This window comes from Falco peregrinus, chromosome 11 (assembly GCF_023634155.1).
Source record: "Falco peregrinus isolate bFalPer1 chromosome 11, bFalPer1.pri, whole genome shotgun sequence".
Classification (NCBI taxonomy): domain Eukaryota; kingdom Metazoa; phylum Chordata; class Aves; order Falconiformes; family Falconidae; genus Falco; species Falco peregrinus.
The window spans coordinates 14,274,185-14,295,192 of NC_073731.1; the positions used below are offsets into that span (position 1 = coordinate 14,274,185).

The following is a 21,008-nucleotide window of genomic DNA, read 5'->3' on the forward strand; positions in this document are numbered from 1 at the left end:
ACACAGGGTTTGGTTTTATTCCCTGAGAGAAGCTTGGGAAAATTCAGCTGAGTTAAAGCTGACCTAAAATTTGATGTCAGCTCTTATAACTGAAGTGTGTTAAAAATGCAGTGTGAATCATTAAGAAGCAAGTGACTGGTTCCAGGATTATGGTTCTAGCTAGAAAAAATGACAGCCAGTAAACTAAGGCTTCAAAATGATGCTTCAGCCTTGATGCATTTTCAGGGGGTCCTTGAAAGGGGAGAAGAAAGAAGTAAACACATCAGCTGATCACAGTATGAACAGGAGATAGACTACAGTTTATTGCTATTGATAAAATAGCAATAGTATTGATAGCAACAGTACCATGAGTTTATTGCTACAGTATGGTTTTCCTCGTTGAATTTCTTAGAGCAAAAAAAGAGTCTTTATTTGATGAGTTTTAATCTGTAAAAATACCTGACTACTGCTGTGTACACTGAGCGGAACACAAAAAGGCAAATACGCTAGTTAAGGAGAAGATAAAGGACATCAGCTTGTTTAGTCTAGCAAAATCAGGACAAATTAGTAGAGTGGGTATACAATTACTGTAAGTAAATACACCGGAACATAACACTAGAAAAGGAAGAGAATACTTAAGCTAAAGGACAATGTTAGCTTACTAAAAATAGGTAAGAATGGGTCAAGAATAAATCTGTGCTGGAAATCAGGTTTCTAAACCCCAGGGGAATGAGAGTTTGGAACAGCTGCCTTCTAGGGCCAGAATCCCTCACTAGTTTTAAAAGTAAGGTGGATGTATTTGTGAAGATGATAACCTGTGATGCCCATGGAATATGCCTGTTTGCACAGGAGATACTCTCTGCTCTGCCATTCCTTTTGGATGCATCATGAAAACATCTCAGAGAGAATGCAGGTCATATATACGCCTTGGGATGCCTTTGCCATACAATTACAAGGCGGGGTGTGTGCGCCCCTTGTGCGTCTGTCAGTAGGAGCTGGATCGTGGCCTACTCAAACTCAGAATTGTTCAGTCAAAGTAATCAAAACCAAATCTTCAACAAGTGAATAAAGTTACTTGTTTCTCCCCATGCTGTATTTTGTCCTCAAAGGGAAGAAGCCAGGAATGTATTGCCTTGGTAGGAAGGATGAAAGGGAGAACCTTTACCCCTTTGGAAATGACCTTGTTGAGTTTCTTCAGGACAGTATTGTTTTACATCTATTACAAAGGTTAGGTATTAAGACATGTTTATAGCAGTGTAAGCAACCCTCCCTAGTATGCCTAGGCAGCAACAGGAGAGAGGAAACAAAATACTTAATTTAATGGGAGTCAGTGAATCTGAAGGGCAGAGCTGTCAATGGGGAATCATGCCTGCCAAACCTTTGCTACATCAGACCGGAGGTAAACTGCCTCCTCTGTTTTTCTGCTGCCAGTGCGATTCCTCAGGCATCAGCTCCGGTGAGATCATTAGCTGAACAAGGTATCCCTCTCAGCAAAATTAAGTCACAGTCTCCAAACATTCAGACATCATGACTCAGACATCTTAGGGGCACAAGCTTTATCTTTAAAAGGCCTTAGATTTGTTAAGTGTGTAATCTGATAAAACTTTAAATGCTGTTTTACCAGCCTTTTGCATAAAAGATCAGGACAGATTAGGATATGCCTAATCCTTGGTGTGAAGTTCTGACTGCTGCAGGCAGTGGGAGTTCTGCTAGTGACTTCAATAGACCAGATGCCTCTTTCGCTTTCATCTCAGGAACTCTTGCTACTGGTGAATAAAAGCCTCGTTTGCGAATTACAGAGGAAAAAATAGTTCTCTTCCTTTGTAATTGAAGAAATCGGTGACCAAATGGTCAATTTGAAAGACATTGTTACCCTATAAAAAAACGGGGGTGGGGGGTGGGAATGGAACTGCAGTTTCTCAGATATTATTACAATTAAGTTACATTACCTAAACTATCATTTCTTAGATCCTATGGAAACAGGGTGCATTTAGAGTTTATTATAGACAACCAAACAAGCAATCCAGGAGATGTTTCTTTGAGAAATTGTTGATATTGTGACTCATTTTTTCTGTCTACTGGACTACCTTGCTATGTAATTTCTTGGCCAGTGGGCTGCCTGTCCCATGAAAGCTCTGGTAATTAATGCAAGTTCACCAAAAGCCTTAAATCTTTCCTGTGGCGAAGCTTGACAATAATGTGAACATTCACATCCCAAAACAGAGCTTCTCCACTGTTTCTTCAGTGCTGCAGAGAAGACAGAAGCAAAGGAACATCTCAGTGCAGCAGGATCTTGAGAGAAAGATCTCTGGGTTGAAAAGGGCAGAAGACCAGAAGCTGGAGATAAGGATCAAGGTGACGTAAATAGCTGAGCACCTACATCCGTTCACACGTAGTATGGGACATTTCTGCATGTTTGCATGAGCAAGAGGAAGACATAGCCTTTGGGGTAACAGGATGGAGTATCTCAGATACCCCACTTGTCTTTCCAGCTCAGAGGAACAATCAATTCTACAGGGCACAAGGGCTGTGTAATGGTTTGATTTTGGTAGTAAATTAGTTCCACAAATTCCTTATGATCTGGAGGTGGAAAACCAATGGCAGAAAAGAAACAGCTTTTGAAGCTTATGCCAAGGTCTCAGAAACTTTTTGAGGTGTATGGTCTTGTGAGCCACCAGAGCATTAGCACTTCCAAGGGCAAAGCTACATGGGGATGATGTCTGGGATGCAAAGTTAAACACGCTGGCTCTGTCAAAATGTTCCAAATGGCAGCATGCCCTGGTGGTCAAGGTGGCCAATGGGACCCTAGGGGTACCTTTGGAAGAGTGTGGCCAGCAGGTCGAGGGAGGTGACCCTCCCCCTCTGCTCTGCCCTGGTGAGGCCCCATCAGGAGTGCTAAAGTTGTCCAGTTCTGGGCTCCCCAGTTAAAGAGAGACAGGGAACTACTGGAGAGGGTCCAGAGGAGGGCTGTGAAGATGGTGAGGGGACTGGAGCATCTCCCTGGTGAGGGAAAGCTGGGAGAGCTGGGCCTGTTTAGTCTGGAGGAGAGAAGGCTGAGAGAGGATCTTGTCAATACATACCAATGCCTTAAGGGCGAGTGTCAAGAGGACGAGACCAGGCTCTTTTCAGTGGTGCCCAGTGACAGGACAAGGGGCAACAGGCACAAACTGCAAGACATGAAGTTCCATCTCAATATAACAAAAATCTTCTTTACCTTGAGGGTGACAGAGCGCTGGAACAGGCTTCCCAGAGAGGCTGCGGAGTCTCCTTCTCTGGAGCTGCCTGAGAGAAAGTGAGGAATGGAGAGTTTGCAGCGCCCTTCCCATTGTCAGGGCAGGGGTATAGCAGCAATGGCACTGCCATCCAGGTTTTGGCAAGGCAAAACACCTGATCCTGGCACATGGTATCCACATATATCCACAGTAATGTGCACATTGACAATGTCTCAAAGAATAATCCAGGTTTTCTAATTGCTGTTTTAAGCCATGATTAAATAAGTTATTTTGATAACTTTGTTTTAAACATATACAACTAAAGAGCACAAATGGCATCACAAGTTTTGAATTACAGAATATTTTGTCTCCAAGAAAACTATTGCTGTTCACTGTTGGAGCTATTTGTGCCATTGCTGGAGTTGTCCCTCGCTAGTTGTCATTACTGACATACAAATTGAAGGAAGAGAAGAAATTATTTTCTGAAAATTGTTACTCATATGGAATTTCATATTTATTTCTGATATGTAGAATTTTAAAAATAGAAAAGAATTATAGTTACTAACAGTAGTTTATTTAGCATTAGCTACCTATTGTAAGTTATTTTATATTAACAATCTTTTCTGTGAGTCTTTTCATGGTGTATTTTATCAGGTACTGGAATCTATTGGCTTTTGTGGCTGGGGTTGATATGAAAGATCCCTCCAAACCTTGCAAGACAGGAATGGATCAGCCTGAATACTGAAACTGTGGTCTAATTTTTCAGAAGTGTTGGTGTGCTGACTCCAACTATCCAGTAATCTGTTGCCAAGACAAAATGTCCACATAACTTCCAGTGAGTAAAATGCTTTTTCTACTTTGTCCCAAATGTCTGCATACTGTAGGAAGCCACTGCATCCCACCCCAAAGCTGGCTTTCCAGCAGTTTTCTTTTTTTTTTCCAGCACTTTAAGTGCAGCGTTTCAAGCCTATACTCTGTTTAAATACTGCATGAGCCTTCAGGATTAATAGTGTGATCCAGGATTACCAGCCTGCTCTCACATCCATGGAGCCTTTTGAGTAATTTTCTGTGGCCATTCTTGCTCCCATTCCCTGAGCTTGCAAACCAGCCGGGGTGTATTATACCTAGAAATGAAGGAAAGAAACACCATGAACAGCAGCTGGCAGAGCCGCTTCTCCTTTTCTGGATTGGCTCGTTCATAAATAACCTGAAACCAAAGAGCACTTTAAAAAAGTGACAGATTTCCCCCAGGCAAACGTCTGGATGGAGTGAGGAGAAGGGGTTGCTGTGCCCTATCTCACCAGGACCTTCTGGCTGGAGGGGCTGGAGGAAGCTGCCCGCTGAGCTCCCAGGCAGGGCTGCTGCCCACCGCCAGGGCACAGGGGCAGCCCCGGCTGCATGTCGGCTCTGTGCCTGGTGGGTTCGGACAGCTGAAGCGATGGAGCTACTGCCCGGTGTGCTCCTGTATTTCTACAGGATGCCGGTAGAGGGCAAAGATGACTTTAGGCTTGACGCGAGAAAACACGCAGTTGCCCCGCAGAGCAGAACGACTGCATGAGTTAGGGGACAATGGAAAAATGAGTGGGAGCCTGGGAAGAAGAGGTGCCCCAGGACTGCTTCCTCAGCTCTTCCTCCTGCCTTGCGAGCGCAAGTTTCCGTGCGGCGCAGCGGCGCCGTGACTCACGGTGGCGAGCCCCAGGCTGCGTGGGAGCGGGGCAGGACGAGGGGCCATGGACCCCAGACCCACAGGAGCCCGGCGGTCCTTGGGACACACGTGTCCCTGCCATGCCCGGGGAAGGGGCAGGCCTGGCTGCTGGACAGGCTGGGAACACCGGCCGCTCTGCTGCACTGGTCCAGCCCTCACTTCATCAGCTTTCCCTGTCTTTCCTCCATGCCTGGCATAACGCCACGGAGATACGGGGAAGGGTCTTCCATCGGAATCACGTGGAACCTCGTGGCAGTGGAATATTTCCTATTTCTTTACCAGGAAAGCTTAAATACAAAAGTAAATAAGTTTTTTGGCTCTAGTCTGGGGAAATGTAATTAGCTGTAATATAAACAATCTTTAAAGGCCTTGTAATCCAAATAACCCCAGAAATTAGGACTCAGAAATGCAGATCTTATTTAAATCCTTTCCCTGATCTGAATAAAACATAATCTACATCAGTAAGTATTTCATATGGTCTCTAACATACCTAAGTAAAGCAATTTTTTCAATTTTCACTGCAATTTCAAATATAAGTACAGCTGATATATGATTTCGTTATAATATGCTTCTCTTCTATACAAGCAAATCCTAGAAGATTGTTTATTCCTTTGCTTCAGAAACAGAAATAGCTTAACATTTTGTAAAATTGTAGGAGTCTGTCTCAGGAGCTGATGTTAAACCTTTCACACAAAAAAAAAAAAAAAGTCAGGGATAAAATTGGAAGTGAATTGTAAATAAGCTTCTTGTTCTTTTCCTGAGAGAGCCGTTTTCATAAAACTTCCTAACAGTTAGAGGTTTTGCCAGTTCTCTCACCCACGAAGGGAATGACATTCCTCTGAGATACCAGCTGCTTTTTAGCTGTAGCTGTGCAAAGCATCTGCTACTCTGGGAAGGCAAAGCCTTTCACCAAATGCCTTGCCTCTTTTTCCATCCCTTCCATTAACAGTGGGGTAGATGAGCAGGGACTTGCTACACAGCAGTGAAAGGCCACCAAATCCAGAATCTACAGGACTATAATCAAGAGATGACTTTTGTAACTTTACATGCATGATAACTAATGTACAGTACAACCACTTCATCCAAGTCACAACAATCCATACATGTGGTTGAAAAGCAATGGAAGGTGAATAAAGAGTGGGAGGAAAAGCTAGGCAAGGAGGACACACTGTTCAAGGAGAAGCTGCTTGAAAAGAAAAAAATCCTTGTTTCCTTTCAAGAAGAAAAACAGATGGAATACACTGGCTGCCTAGGCACAGCAAACTTTGCCTTAACGCCAATATATCCAAACACTTAGCATTGGAAAGGGATGCCAGACAATGAAGGTCCCGTTCAACATCACTTTCCAGTGGCCTCAATAACTAAGGAAGCTCAGGAAACAGAAATGATATGAAGTCTCCTTGTCTTTTTATTATTTACATGGTTTCATTCTTTTTAATGTTAGTACATTTGAACCATGTTAGGGCAGCCAATCAATCTTGGTAAGTGGACAACAATATTTTAGTTCTAAGATATATATGAAATACTGCATCTGATTTCTAACAGACATCTAACAGAGTAACCCTAATTATACAATATAGGAATAATGTTAGGGAGTGATAAACATATACCAGACCTCAGAAATGGACACCAACCACAGAAGTGTAAAGCTGAAAGGGACCTCAAAAGATTACTGAATCCACTCGTCTGTACTGGGGGATCTGTAAATGTAGCAAGATGATCCCTGACAGCTCTTTGCCTAAATTGTTCTCAAATCCTCCAGCAGTTTGAAGTCTATGTCCATCTAGGAGACATTATTGCTCTTGCAGTTGGAAAGCATTTTGCAGCATCAGGCACTTGTTTATTGCAATGTGAACACATTTCTTTTTTTATTTTCTCCAAGGTCTACAAGAAGCAGTTTAGACCCCACTTAACACTCTTCAGCTGTCTTTTACCTATCAGAAAACTTCTGTGTACTAGCCATTTTATTTTCTTTTCCAGTCTGAGTAAGCCCATTTTTTTCAGCCTTTCCTAACGGTTTTCTCAAACACCATGCTTTCTTAAAACATTTTCTTGTTGCTGTGATACAGAATACTCTCATCTTATCTACAGCTTCCTTAAAATCTGATGATCTGAACCCGTATTAGAGCTGATACTAGCCCCACTGTCCTAGAGAATGGAATAGTACCTCCCATCTCTCACACAATACTCTTGCTCATACAACCCAGGATAACACTCATCCTTTTGGAAGCCAACACACTTGCTTGGCTGGGGAGCTTTTATACCTCCCAGATCCTTTTATGCCATTGTAATTCTGATGCTATTCCAGATCATTTATTTGATTTAATTAACTTTAAAGTGCTTGGGATTATTTTCTTGAGGTGGAAGGATGGGATTTTAAGAATTTCCTGATATGGGCTCAATAGTGATACATGATGCTTTTTTTCTCATGAATTCTGTTTTTAGTTTCTTCCTATTTGCTGCCCAGAGGCCTCTGCACCCAGGGCAGCCAAAAATTAAAATTCAGATGAGAACAGGAACTAATTATTTCTGCTTGCTAATAAGAGCAGAAAACAATCATGAAATTAAACTGCAGGGTTGCATATTACACATAAGAAAAATCAGCCTATGTGAAATAATAATTCTGCCAAGAGAGATGGTGCAAACACTGTCAGTACATCCCGCCAAAGCTACAACTAGCTGGCTACTCATTGTCAGCACACAGTTGTACAGGTTTGCTTACTGCAGAGAGTTGTAAGTTAGGGAGGAAAGAGGTCTGCTCACACTCTTTGGCCTTCCAAGGCTATAAATAGCATTGAACAGCTGCAGAAGAACTAAGTTTGTGTAGGGCTTCTGTGAAGAGGACCTACCCAGGCTCTGGTCTGATCCTGAGGGAAACAGTACCACTGCCTCCCCTGTGAGAAGATGGGTGAATGAAGAAGCAGCAACAAGACTTGACACGCCTCATACTTTGGAGCAACAGGCAACAAGGTTATCTCCTGCACAATTGTCAGCTGCCCTCCTGAAGAGTCTTCTCCACAGGAGAAGATTGTATGCTTCTTGTGAAGCATATGCACATGAGGTTTTGTTTACATTTCATATAATGGAGACCTTCTGAATGAAGATGTAGGCTTAGCTCCTTTTAACCCTTGAAGATCACTGTGCTGATTCAGTGGAAGAGAGGAAAGACCTCTCTCTACTGTTGCTCCTTGGGAGTAGATGCTAATTTTTTCTTCCCCCAACACCTTTCCCAGCAGATGGCATATGGCAGCTCATGCTCTACCTTCCCCTTTGGTGGACTTCTGTTAAGGGAACGTGCCACAGGGGTACTTGAAGAGAGGGGCCTTCAGCTCCAACAGGTGAAAGCGTCCTGAAAGTGTTGCATTTGCCCAAACTCATGTTCTTACCCTTCCCACTTCAAATACCAGCCAGGCCTAAACATAAGCCAAAGACAAGATCTGTTTAGCAGGACATGGCTAAGTAGAAGAATCTTCTTCATCCATAGTTAACAAGGCTTCTTATTCCCCCTCATGTAGGGTACCTACTGTATGCAGATGCTCTGGAGTGAGGGTCACTGCATTGTCCTCCTCCTTTCCCAGAGCTTTAGGTGATGACTGTCCCCATTAGCCATGTTTCTCACTCCCAGGGTTACATTTTTGTGTACAAATACAATTATTTTGATGGTGCTAGCTATCCCTGGTACTTGAAGACAACTCCTCTACCTCAGTTCTTGACTAGCCAGCCAGGAGGTATGCAATCTATATGAATGCCACCAGCAATTCTGCCGGGACCACTGGCACCTCCTGTTCATCATCTGTTCTTCTGTGTCTGTAATCAGCTGATTGTCCCTGTCTAAGATGTTCCCTTTATGGTCCCTGGCACCGTAATACACTAGAATTCAACTATGTCACATGGTAACAGCTATATCCATGCTATGAACTTGTGCTGTCATGCATGACTAGCTTTCTGTAGACTTTTTGATAACACAGATGGCAAATCTCTCAAAGAGGGCTTCTGCGTGGCTGTGGTGTGAGACCCCATTCCTGCTCCTGCCCTCTCACTGGTGCTCCGGGGCTGCTTACATTCAAGTGTTATGCAATACTCAAATGGTTCCCGACATCAATCTATGATATTTTTAAAGTCACAGTTTTGGCATTTATTTGGAATAACTGTAACTGGAAAAGTAGCACATATGGATTTCTCTAGTGCTTAAAAAAATTGTGCCGTGGGAGTTTTCTGTACCCTAAAGACTCGTCATGTAGGCTGTCTAGGTTACATTGGTTGCCATCTGGCTCTCAGTCCCACTCTTTGTTTTTAGTCTCCAGGCCATTATGCCTTTAGTAAATAATCAAACATATTTTGTTCTATTCAATTCCTTTTCTTCTGTTGAATTGTTGATTAGGAGCCAAAGCCTTATTTAAACAGGTGATAACTTTGCTGCTTACTTGGTGCAAGTGGAACATAGTTTTAGGTCACATCCACATGATAAATGGAGTCATGTCAAGCAGTCTGAACACACAGCAGCAAGCTGAAGTGTTTCTAAGGCTTTGGAAGCCTTCTGGAGAGCTCCAGACTAAAAAGAGCTAAGCTTTATCCTCCCAGTTCAGGGAGGGGGTCAAGCAGTAGGGAGAACTGTGGTCATAAAGTGGGATTGGGGAGTGTAGGAGTGGTGGTAAGGTTAATGGAGTGGGAAGAAGGGAAGGAGGAATATGGAAATGAAAGGGGTGTAACTACAGCTCACAAATAGCCACAGCCTCTTTCAAAAACTGTTTTGAACCCCAGCCTCACTAACATGTCTCTGCGAGTATTTAGATGGACTTGCCTAGTCCACTTCATGGCCACATAGTGAAGCTCTACCCTTGCCTTTACCAAACCACATCCCTGCAAATCTAAATCGACAGCAGATATAGATAGCATGGCTGAGAACGTGCAAAACCTTGAACTTTTCACTGAAGGAAGCCATGCCCACTCAGCTGGGTGCCTTGGTTGTTGAACCTCCTTTAGCTGAAGCAGCCTCCTTTAAGTCTCCCTTAGCTGAAGCAGTTCAGGCTGTCACTCTTTGAGTGGGAGAAGCCAAATCTATCTTCTGGCTGTCAGCCTGAAATGCCAAGTGGCTGTTGTGTCCTGCCTGAAGGCAACCACGAGGTTCCTAAGGGCCACAGGAACTGTAATGGGACAGATGTCACACAGTAGAGGAAAGGGAAAATTAAGACATATAAGCCAGGAAAGCGGTGGGAGCCAGAAGAGACAGACAAAAGGGGTGGAAGTGTTACCCTTCTGTGAAAAATGAGTTGGGTCGTTACTGCGTAGACCTGAGTAGAATATTGTTTGAAACCAGTCTCTGCTCTCCCCATCCTGAATCTTGCTGTTGTTGTTTTAAAGAGTGGTCATTTTACAGTAAATAAACTGTGATAACCCCAAAGCCTTTTCCTCCCTCTCTGTGCCAGAGGAAGCTAAGTTTATCCCAAGCATTTCCAAAACCACATACCATTTGAAGGCACAATAACATATAGGGTCAGAAACTTTTAAATAAAAGCCAGTTAGAGCTTCAATCCATTTCCACCTTATTTTCTACTTTTATTGCACTCTCTGAAAGAAAAAGCCTGTCTCAAGCCTACACATTTTAACAGGCTGGCAGTTCTTTCCTGCAGATTTTGCAGCTTTCAGCTATTATGCCCCCATAAGATTATACTCTTCAGCTCCTGATAAACATCACAGAATTAAACTGCCTTGGAGAAGTCAATATCACTTGACCAGACAACATCTTCAGAAAACCACTTGAAATTATTTGCCAGAAAACTTATTTCCTAGTGTTTTAGAGCAAATCTCCCCACAAATAACAGATTCCTCAGCTACTATAGCTCTAGGCCTCTGATTTCTTCCTGTACTTGATACAAATTGTGTCTCTTACCCTAAAAAAATTGTTCTCAATTCAACACCACATCCCTTTAACTTTTTTCTTTGACATGTTGGTGTTACCAGAGTGGGGACTAAATGTCAGGTGCTCTCCTCAGTTTAAGCAGCTCTAAAGGATAGAGAACTTGGAGGCTGAAGTTTAAAAATAGGTATTTGCTTTACCTTCTTGCCTTCATCTCATGCCTATTGTATGTCTCAGAGATTAGTATGATAATTTAGATTAATTTTAAGAGCTTCACTGTCTGAAGAAATGCAGCACAGAAGAAAATCTTTAAACCTGGACCTTCTTCCTTAAATGAAAGAAAGCCTTTCTCTGGCAAGCCTTTTTCACTTTAAGCCACCGGTTTCGTATCATTTATTAAAAACTGACAGACACAAAAGCAGCCAAAGAAGGCAGTGTCCCCCTCAGATGTCCAAGGCATGTTGCTTACCCCTGCTCTTGTATTCATTTCCCATTCTAATCAGCAATTAAAAAGCAGACCAATTAGCTTACTATTTTTCCTTCCTTTCCAGCCGTGCCAGAGATGGAGTTGGCAAAACTCCCAGGCTAAGAGGAATAGACAATGTCTTTTGATATTTTCTGTGTCTCAGGTTTTGATTTGTTCCTTTACTTTGTGCTAACTGCCAATGTACAACCGACAAACAGCAGATATGAAGGTTGCCAGAGAAAGACAACACAGCTTTATGAATAAACGCTTATCCTCTAGCTTCAGAAGCTTGTGACATCTATTTCAACATGAACATGGATTTATTTTGCATTCGCATGCACATATTTTTCAGTTCTGCCCAGCAACTAGGAGTATGTAGGAACGAGTGCTCCTCTGCACTCAGTTTATTTTGATTAGTAGGGGTAGGGCCCAACCCACAAATGAGCACAGTTTTTTGTCTCTGATCTTACCGGCATTAGGGATTAAGATACTTCCTTATACACCCAGAAACTTAACTAGATAAACAAAAATGTGATCGAGTGCCCAAAACTGTAAGTCCACAGAACAGGGCAAAGCTGTTGACAGCCCTTGAACAGGATTTTTGCACTCAGTGTGGGACTACGGTCATTCATACAGAGTGTATTCATTCTCCGTACAATTAAAAAGCATATCATGGTGCCACACTCTGCTTTTATATTCAAATAAGATTAGAAGCATGTCAAAGTGCTTGCTTTTTTCCTGAATAAATAATACATAGATCTAATTTGAAAACACAAGTACTTTTGTTTGGCATATTTAGGAAAGGATCCAAAAGAATTTTATTAAAGGTTAGCATGGGAAATCTCAAAGAATGTCGATGGGGAAAAATGTTAACTTTTACTTTAGGTATTTTGTGTTTTAACCTCCTCACCCCAATCTCAGAACTCATACTTTCAGGTTTTTTGTTCTGCTTTCTCTGTCAGTCACAGCCCCACCCTAGCAAGGAGAAAAGTGGGGCAGGGGGCATTTTCCATAACTTCCTCCATGCAGAAAACAACACAACCATATAAAATATGAGCAGAGATTGTCACCATCTCCATTCTACTCTTTCCTATGGGCAGCAAGGAGCAACAAAAGGGAGAAAACTTCTGGTACCCCAAGAAAAAAATATTCTAAAAATAGAAAATGAACTCTTAATTCACAGTTGTTTCAGTTCAACTTGTGAAATTCAAAGCACTTATTAAAATATTTCCATCAGAATATTTCTCATGTCAATATATACATAATATTTGTTATACATATAAAATACATTGGGCTTATATATACAAAAATATAAAATCTATCTGTATTAACCAGAAGGAGTTCTCCTACAGGCTGTACTTGGAAACTTGGCCATCAGAGGAAGCCCTCCTAAATAAAGTGTGCTACCTGGCTTTCAGGGAGCCTCTGTGCAGGATAAAGACTCCAGCATCCCAGTCCACCTCAATGTCCCTTTCCAGATAAGCCTTTACGATGTGAAATAGCAAATTTCCTTGATCAGCAAGCTGAATCTTTGTGGGTGTTTTGTTTTGAGTCTCTGTGCTATCAGTTGTAGTGCTACTCCCCGTGCTAGGGTGTCTGTGTAGTCCAAGATAACCACTGCTTGAATTTGTTTTCATCCCAAGACACAAAACACCTGCTTGGACACCTATCTTTTTCCACAAAACATCCCCCCCCAAAAAAAACCCAAACCACTGCCTCTTATGAGTCTGGTTTTCTTGGGAGCTGGAATGGAAATCAAGGCAGTAAGTGAAGGTCGGGAGTGCACCGCTTTTCCCCCAGAACTTGCCCACATGCCACATCAGCAGGAGTCACATTAGCTGCAATCCAGAAGGTATCTGCCAACATGCAAGTGAAAAGCAATCCTTTAGCAAGCTCTTCAAGTACCCAGGCTGTGCGAGTCCTGTAGGTGATGAACTCGTTTTTCATGGAGAGCTACGGGTCTGCCAGGGAAAGGCACTGTCACGGGTTTGCTCTCCGTGAGATGCACGGCCCTGGGCCCCTGGCAGGGCTAAGGTGCGGAGCCGACATAAAGCCACAGCCTGCAGTCATGTACTGGGAAGCCAGGCAGTCCCTGGAGGAAGCCCAGTCTGTGTGCAGGTCAGGGGGGCTCTCTGAGAGCTTTCTGGAACAAGAAGCAGCCAAAATTGAACGGGTGCTGTGCTCAGCCCAACCTTTTATTCCTAGATATTACAGTATTAGTTATCTTACCACAGGGAGGTTGAGCCTTCAAAAAAAAAAAGAAAAAAAGTTTTTAAAAAACCCAACAAAACCCACCCAACCTTTGCTGAAAGGCACAAGGTAGATGTCATGAATTTAAAAACTCTTCCCGCTTGAACTACAGGGCAGCAGACCTCCCCCACCTCCCCGCAGGTCCTTGCAGAAGAGTTGAAAGAGGTATTTTTTGGGTGCTTCAGGACTTAAGACCAGCTATAGAAAATTGCCCTGAGTGAAATAGCATTTTCCTGTGTAAAACAGTCCTGAACCGCAACTCTACCTGCTATGTCACTGTCTTCATCTCCCAGAATTAACAGTTTTTCTTCATTTCCATGAACTGTGGGTATCATGTTGCACCATGCATTGTAAAGACCTATGATTAAAAAAAAAAAAAACCAACCTGAAATCTTTTCACTTGTGTCACCTGGTCTGCGATTTTATCTATTAAGCTATTGTGTTCAGAGGAACCCGCAGCCAGGCATGGACCTTAAGAACAGCCACTTAACAGATACAGGTTTATCCTGTTTTCCTACTTCTTGCTACCCTACCCCCTATAAATTACAAACACTCTACTAAAATACTGAGGGCAGAAGGTGAACAATAGTCTGTGGGCTCCAACCTGCTGGGAGCTGATAGAAATGTTATCAGGTACATACCAGACTCGATGTTATGTCCTGCCCTCAGCTCCATGAGGGGACCCCACCTCCCTCTTTGGCTGTTTTTGGCATCAGTCACCTGTCAGGCACCTCTTCCTCCTCTACTACTCATCTGTTGTGGGGCTAAAAGATAAGGGTAGCCAATCTCTACATTACTGAAATCATGATAGAATCCACCCTGCCCTCCTGTGCCTATGCATCTCCCTACTTTCCTAGCTCATGCCTCAGCAATTCCACTCAGTTGCCTAAAAGCCAAGGTTCAGTCTACTTGCCCTCAGGCTGAGGCTGTCTCCGCTTGTGCAGATGGCTCCATCTCTGTCACCGGTATCACCAAGTTTTGCTACCCATTAAGGTAGGTATTATCCATTTTCCAAGGTGTTTTAAGGAAATTACTGGAGTTGAAGGACTGCAAATGCTTCTAGGTTGCAAAATGGTGAGCACTACTGCTAGAAATCTTGTGAAAATTCATAAACAGCTACTCAGATATTTTAATAGCTCTGGCATAAGATTCAGATAGCAGTCAGATGCCCATTTTATTTTCCTGGAGTACTGATCAATTCTAACACCTCCTGTCTCAGTGCATCGTCTTGAAAAACAGCTCCCTGAAAAAACACAAACCCTAGAATAAACTTCAGTTTCTCTTTCAACAGCTGTCCAAAACCCTCACCGAATAACACTTTGCTATGCTGTTATCTAATTGAAGACTAGGTGCCCTTGAACTGAAGTCATCAATAACCCATACAAATTCAGGCATCTGCTTGCATAAAACTTGCTTTATCAGCTCCTTAGGTTTGAGCTCCATGGACCAGGACCAGTCTCAGCTGTCATCTGTGAGGTGCATTACAAGTGTAGGTAGTTGTAAAAAGATATCTAATTCCTTGATTGCTATTCACATCATGACAGAGAGGATAAATTGTAAATTTTTTATTGCAAAATATTAAAATAAATTACATTTTACAAAGACTTAGCAAATATTTACATACAGTGTGATTCCAGTGACAATCAGCAACAAAGAACAGACAGACAGGCATATTATGGAGTGATAAGAGTCAAAACTGTACAAACATCAAAAGTCATATGAAAGACAAGCTAATTTTTTAAAAGGAAAATCCATCACAAATGGAATGAATCCCACGAGGCACAAAAATTACAAGTCTACAACAAGAGTCCTTGGTTTGGTTTTTTGTTTCGTTTTGTTTAGGTCAACAGACTTGTATATTGCTTTTTGCTCTCTTCATCAGTGACGCTTGTCTGTCTCTACACATACTCTCCCAGATCAACTGGAGAAAAAAAAAATTCTCAACATATACAACTGTGTCACCATGGATCTGTTATCAGCCTGGTTTTATTTCTACACGTTTTGTGATGTCCATTGCCAGCAACAGATTCACAAATCATTAGTTCAGAAAAAAGTAACACACGACTTTCTGTATTTCCTCAGTGATTTCGTACCAGTGTATCACATGTGTTTGCCTGCTGTGAGATATGTATCTGAAAATGATGCCCTTCTGGTAAAACCAGGATTTAATAGCACAAGACAAAACCAAGAAGTGTCACAACGATGTCAAGGATGGGGTCACATAGTCTATAGCACTTAAAAGGGCTTTTGTAGGAACAGACTTCTGTTGTCACATTTCAGGATTCTTAAATTTTTTTTTTTTCCAAAAGTACTGGCTCATCTTGGCAAAATTATTAAGTTCATATTGTGAAAGTGGACCCATGCTTCACATGATGTGACTGGAAATACAATCTACTTGTATGCAATAGCTAAAAAGAAGTTTCCACTTCTATTCCATCCCTTCCTTATACGTGCTTTCAAATTTCTTTCCTTCTTCTCCTTTTTTAAAAATACCCTTTCCTCTGTTTCCAGGAAGAGATCTGTCTCACCTATAAAACCAATTCCATATAATTAAGGAAGCTATTAACACAACTGATTAGCTAAATGAAATCTTACATGGCATCCAAAGAAAATGTTTCCAGGTTGACCAGATAATTGAAATAACTACAAGACTTTACCAGGTAGCACTGGGGATTCACTCAGAGGCACTTTTGGGGCTGAACAGGCCAAAATTCAGCCTGAACACCCCTCTAACTTACTATATGTAAATCTGAAGGCAGAAAGACATTAATTTAGATCCCTCAGGCAGATGCTTTTCTCAAGACATGGAAGACAGACAGGCAAAAAGCTGTCTTGCTTAGCACTTCAGCAGTTCCAAGATGGCACCATAATTTCAAAAACCCTGGGAAATGGTTCAGCTTTTTGGAGAGAGCCAGTATGAAAGCTATGCGCTAACTAACCCCCCTCCAAAACACTGAAAACAAGTAGGGCTTAAGGAGACCAATTGTGTTGGCCCCTGTGTAAAAAGGAATTTTTTCCCAGTGTTAGAATTATGTTAAGGCACATGGTGGGATGTCTTGAGAACAGTTTTGTGAGGTGCGATCATGTTTCCCAAAAAAGCGGGAATATTGTACTTTGTTTTAATAAATTTAAACTATTACTTTAAATCCCATGATACTTATTATGCAGACTTATAGTCTACACTGACTCTACACTGGGAAAGGCCAGAGAGCCACATCTAACTTGATAATATGAAACAGATCCCATCCATTCTCAGCTCTGGCATACAAGTGTACTTCACTATGGAGAACGGAGAGTCTGGGTTCCAGTGTGCAACATCCCCTCCCAATCAAAGCAGCCCAGCCAAGTGTCTGGGTTGTATTATTTCTGTATTAGAGAAATTTTTTTTTCTTTAAAATGAAGACTGGACTATGCTTTCCCATTTCATGCACTTTCAGCAAGCCTTTTCTCTCCTCACTGTCCTGCACCTAACCGTCACTGAAACTTTGATGTTTGCATCAATAATGGAAGACAAGTTGGAGGACAACAAAAGTTATATGGAGTGCTTTCTCATTTTAAGTTAATGTGCACTTTTTTAGACAAAACAAAGAAAAAGAGAAGGCTAGACTTGCTACACAGGCATCTTGTGTATCATGCATGTAGTCTTACCTATCATTTCTTACAGTTACAAAGTATATCTGTCAACCACAACCCTTCAGATACATAGAAATACTGAAAGGGCTTGGAGTAATTTTAAAACGATTCGGGTGGAGGTGTCTATTACAACATCTCGATATGGCCTCTCCCTCTTTCTTGTCAGATATAAGTCGAATTCATCCAGCCACCCCTTCCCCAAATAGCTGTAATATAATAAAATTTGATTTCAAATTAGAATCTCTTCAGTGATAGTATCATAAAATATAGATTAACCACCAAATCCCATGATGCCAATTCCGCATTTTTGCTAGTAAACAATTGGCCCTAACCTTGTGTTCCCTTTCTATTTGAAAAAATGTCATATAAGTGGAAAATTCTGAAAAGACAAAAAAAAAAAAAAAAAAAGAGACCAGTAAAGTCAGTCACTTGTTTCACAGTAGATGACTTCAAAACTTCCCATCAAGACGCTATCCAACCAGAGTGCCAGTTTCCCATATGTCCTCCTTCTTCTGTGTAAGAGGCCAGCAGCTGAAGCTGCAGCCAATATCTGCAGTTATTAGAAATAGCTAGTAATTCAAGATTAGCATTGCAAGATTCCATAAGCTCCTCTTAAAGAGCTAGTAAGTCTGCCAGCATTACACCAAAAATGAAAACAAGACAACTTTTAAATGTTCACTGAACTTTGGAACATTTGGACATACTGGAATGACTTAAATACTGTAAAACTAAACAGAACAACAGAACTTGACATGTTAAGGTTCAAAGGTCTTGGCTATTTTCTGTTCCAAGCAAACTGGATACAACTGAAGTCAGTACCTTTTGCCAACACGTAATCAAGAGCCTCATTTGAAAGAGTTGTCAGGGTTAATGCACAGACATTGAAAAAGCAAGAAAAATAAAACCATGGTATGATTTTCTTTGTAGCCAAAATAATTTGGGCATAAATGTTGTGAAAAGACATACCTCCTTCTCAATGAGAAGCCCATCTCCAAGCCAAAAGATAGTACTTTCAGGAGCTTAGAGCCAAAGTTCCCTCTTTAAAATGTGCCTTATGGCTTTAAGTCACTTGATCACATCTCAGTTTGCCCAAGATTTGACATTGCTCAACCTTCTTTAAAGTGGGATAGAATAACCATTGTATGCACATAGGTCAAACTTCAAAACAAAACGAATAAGCAAAGTGTAATCAACTGTTTCAAAAATCATCTCTCGTTCAAGTCTAGTCTGAAGTACCAAGGCAGAGGGGAACATCAAACAACAATACTGACTAACACACTGCGCAGATCAGCAGCAGTGCTACAGGTCCCTTCTGACAGGCATTAGGGCATTTGGAGAATATCTGTGCCTCCCAAGGTGATTTTTTCCTCAGAAGAACAGTGTCAATAAAACTTCACCTGTACATAGATACTGTATAAGGTTCATTCAAGTATTTCCTCTAGGAAATGGACAGTGGAAGGACACTTTCAACATTAAAAAGTTCATTGCATCCTGCTTGTGCTCATACATCCTTTGATCAATAGGTCTTCCAGTCATTTTACTCTTTTAACAGTTCTGGGGCTGACGTACAGTTAAGCAGTCCAACTGGTGAGCTTCATCCCAGATGATTCGTCCTTGTTAGAGGGCTCCTTCTCAAGCCATTCCTTTGGAATTCTTAATTTTAGTATTTTATTTATGAAATTACAATTCACTATAATTCGACAAGCACTGACATATTCTAGACAGATGTTTCAGAAGCTTCCTCCTCAGTCTGCCAGCGCACCTCAGCTCAGACCTGTGGGTCCTGGTATTCCATCTAAAGCTTCTCATTAAGCACAACTAGTGGTTGCACCATTGTTTTTTTTTTTGTGGTAACAACTTAACAATGGGCAACTTAAAAAAAAAAAAGCAAACCCCTTGCTTTCATTTCTGATCAAAGCAGGATTCAAATCCAGGTTTTCAGAGGTGAAAGGCTAATGGAGTAACCGAACACATTTGATGCCCAAAACAGTCTCTTTGCAACAGTATAGTTACACTCCCAAACTAATTCCTCAATGAAATGCATAAACGCAGAGCAGGTCCAGTGTATTAACTAGTCTTTTCTTTTCTACTTCGTTCAAGAACCATAAAATCCAAAGAAGGAGCAGAACTCCAGATTCAATTGTTATTTTACAAGTTTTTCAGATAAGCAAAGCTGATGGGCTCAGAAACCAACTTAGGATGGGGAAAAGACACTGGAATTTATTAGTTTGGGACTTGCTTTCATTTTCAAAGAGACAGGAGAACCTGCAAAAACATGCTTTTCTCCTTGCTCTATTAACTTGTTCAATATGCACTGACAATTTCAGAAAACCATTGTCAAACATGTTCACGTTGCTGCTTTCACATTGCTTACTGTATTATACTCATTCATCAGTTGTTCGTAAGGCACAGAAAGTTCTAGCTCGTTATTGGTAAAGGTAGATTCATCAGAGGATGGGAACTTTACCAGTTTTTTTGCAGTTTCAGATTCCTCTGCAAGATTATCATCCATGGAGGATTTTGATGTTTCCTCATCATCTGAGATATCTTCCTCTTCATCATCATCTTCATTTACAAATGTTATATTGGCATTCTCAAATATTAAGGGTCGATAGTCTCTGGAATCCCATACTTCGCCTTCTTCTTCACTAATCCTGTCCAGCTGGTTTACGAACATGGTTCCTTCTAGAGGGCTGTCTCCAATGTGTTTATCATGCAGAGGTCTCAGTACATGACCATTTTGAATGTCCAGGGAAGCCTCATCATAGTCAAATGACTCTGTCTTTGTGTAAGTCACCTGGGCATCTATACTAGGATTCTGCATATTTTGTTTGGCATTTTCTACTTTAATCATTTTGTCATTGTTTGTCTTCAGGGCCTTCTTCCCAATTTGCTTAATAAGATCATTGTAGGTCTCTTCCTTCTTTGAAAGGAAACTGAAAATGTTGACATCCTTTGAGGTACCCATTTGAAGGGGTTTTTTAGACCGAGGATGGTTGTCAAATGACTCTTTTCTTTTTTTCCTCCGTTTCTTGATTGCTTTGTGGACTTCCACAAACATACTGACCTTCCAGTTAACAAAGAGTGAAAGCCAAGCTAGTCCCAGATAGATCCATAACTCCACAAAGTATCTGTAAAGGGCATGATAGTTTGCATCTGGATTTACACCTACAAAGAAATAAAACCAAGAATGTTACTGAAAGAGGACTCACAGCTGATAAACTTTTGAAGTTATGAACCTGAGAACTACTCCCCTTCCACACTAACAGCCTAGCTGTTTGAACACTGAGAGGTGGGAAGGGGAGATCTGAAACCCATCTGAAAGACAAAGTTCATCCCAGGTCTTCTACTTCTTGGCTGCACGTATTGCGACCACTGGACTACAACATAAAATGGCAGCATATTTATACTCTCCTTGTTAGCTGTAGAAGTGAACTTTTTTCCTGTTAGAAAATTATAAAGCTTCTCCCTGACACTGAGATATGGATATAGTACCTCAAGGAAGGTATGGTACCTTCCTTGAGAAAAGGATTCAGAATTCCCCTTTCAAGGACCATCTCCAAAGCCCTGAACAAGGAAGAGGATTTTATATAAACACGAGATTTAGGAGGGAGACACCTGTACACTCAGCATTTCCTGTTGACCAGCTCTAGACAGCTGCACAGAGAGCACTGCCCAGAACTTGTGCATCCTGCTTAGTATACTGGATCCCATTCAAAGGTGCAGACTATCATGGCGGATAGGATAGCTCCTTGCCTGAAATAAGGACCTGGGACATCTGAAAGGGTTATGAACTCCAGAACTTGGCTCCAGAGTTAGCGCAATGAAGGTCTAAATATCCAAACCAAGAGTGAAGAGCCAGATCTGGTCCATTGGATCAGTACCAAGCTTTAACTGAATCTTCTA

At 41.6% G+C, this 21,008-nt stretch overlaps 1 protein-coding gene across 1 annotated transcript in view; it reads right to left on the minus strand.

Moving 5' to 3' along the window:
- Positions 1-15,019: 15,019 nt before the first annotated feature.
- The window catches only part of KCNK5 (potassium two pore domain channel subfamily K member 5), a 36,845-nt gene continuing 30,856 nt past the window's right edge, over positions 15,020-21,008 (minus strand). The window contains exon 5 of the mRNA XM_005238668.4: positions 15,020-20,270. Coding sequence (XP_005238725.1) covers positions 19,450-20,270 — 821 coding nt within the window. The 3' untranslated portion in view covers positions 15,020-19,449. The remainder of the gene's footprint in view (positions 20,271-21,008) is intronic.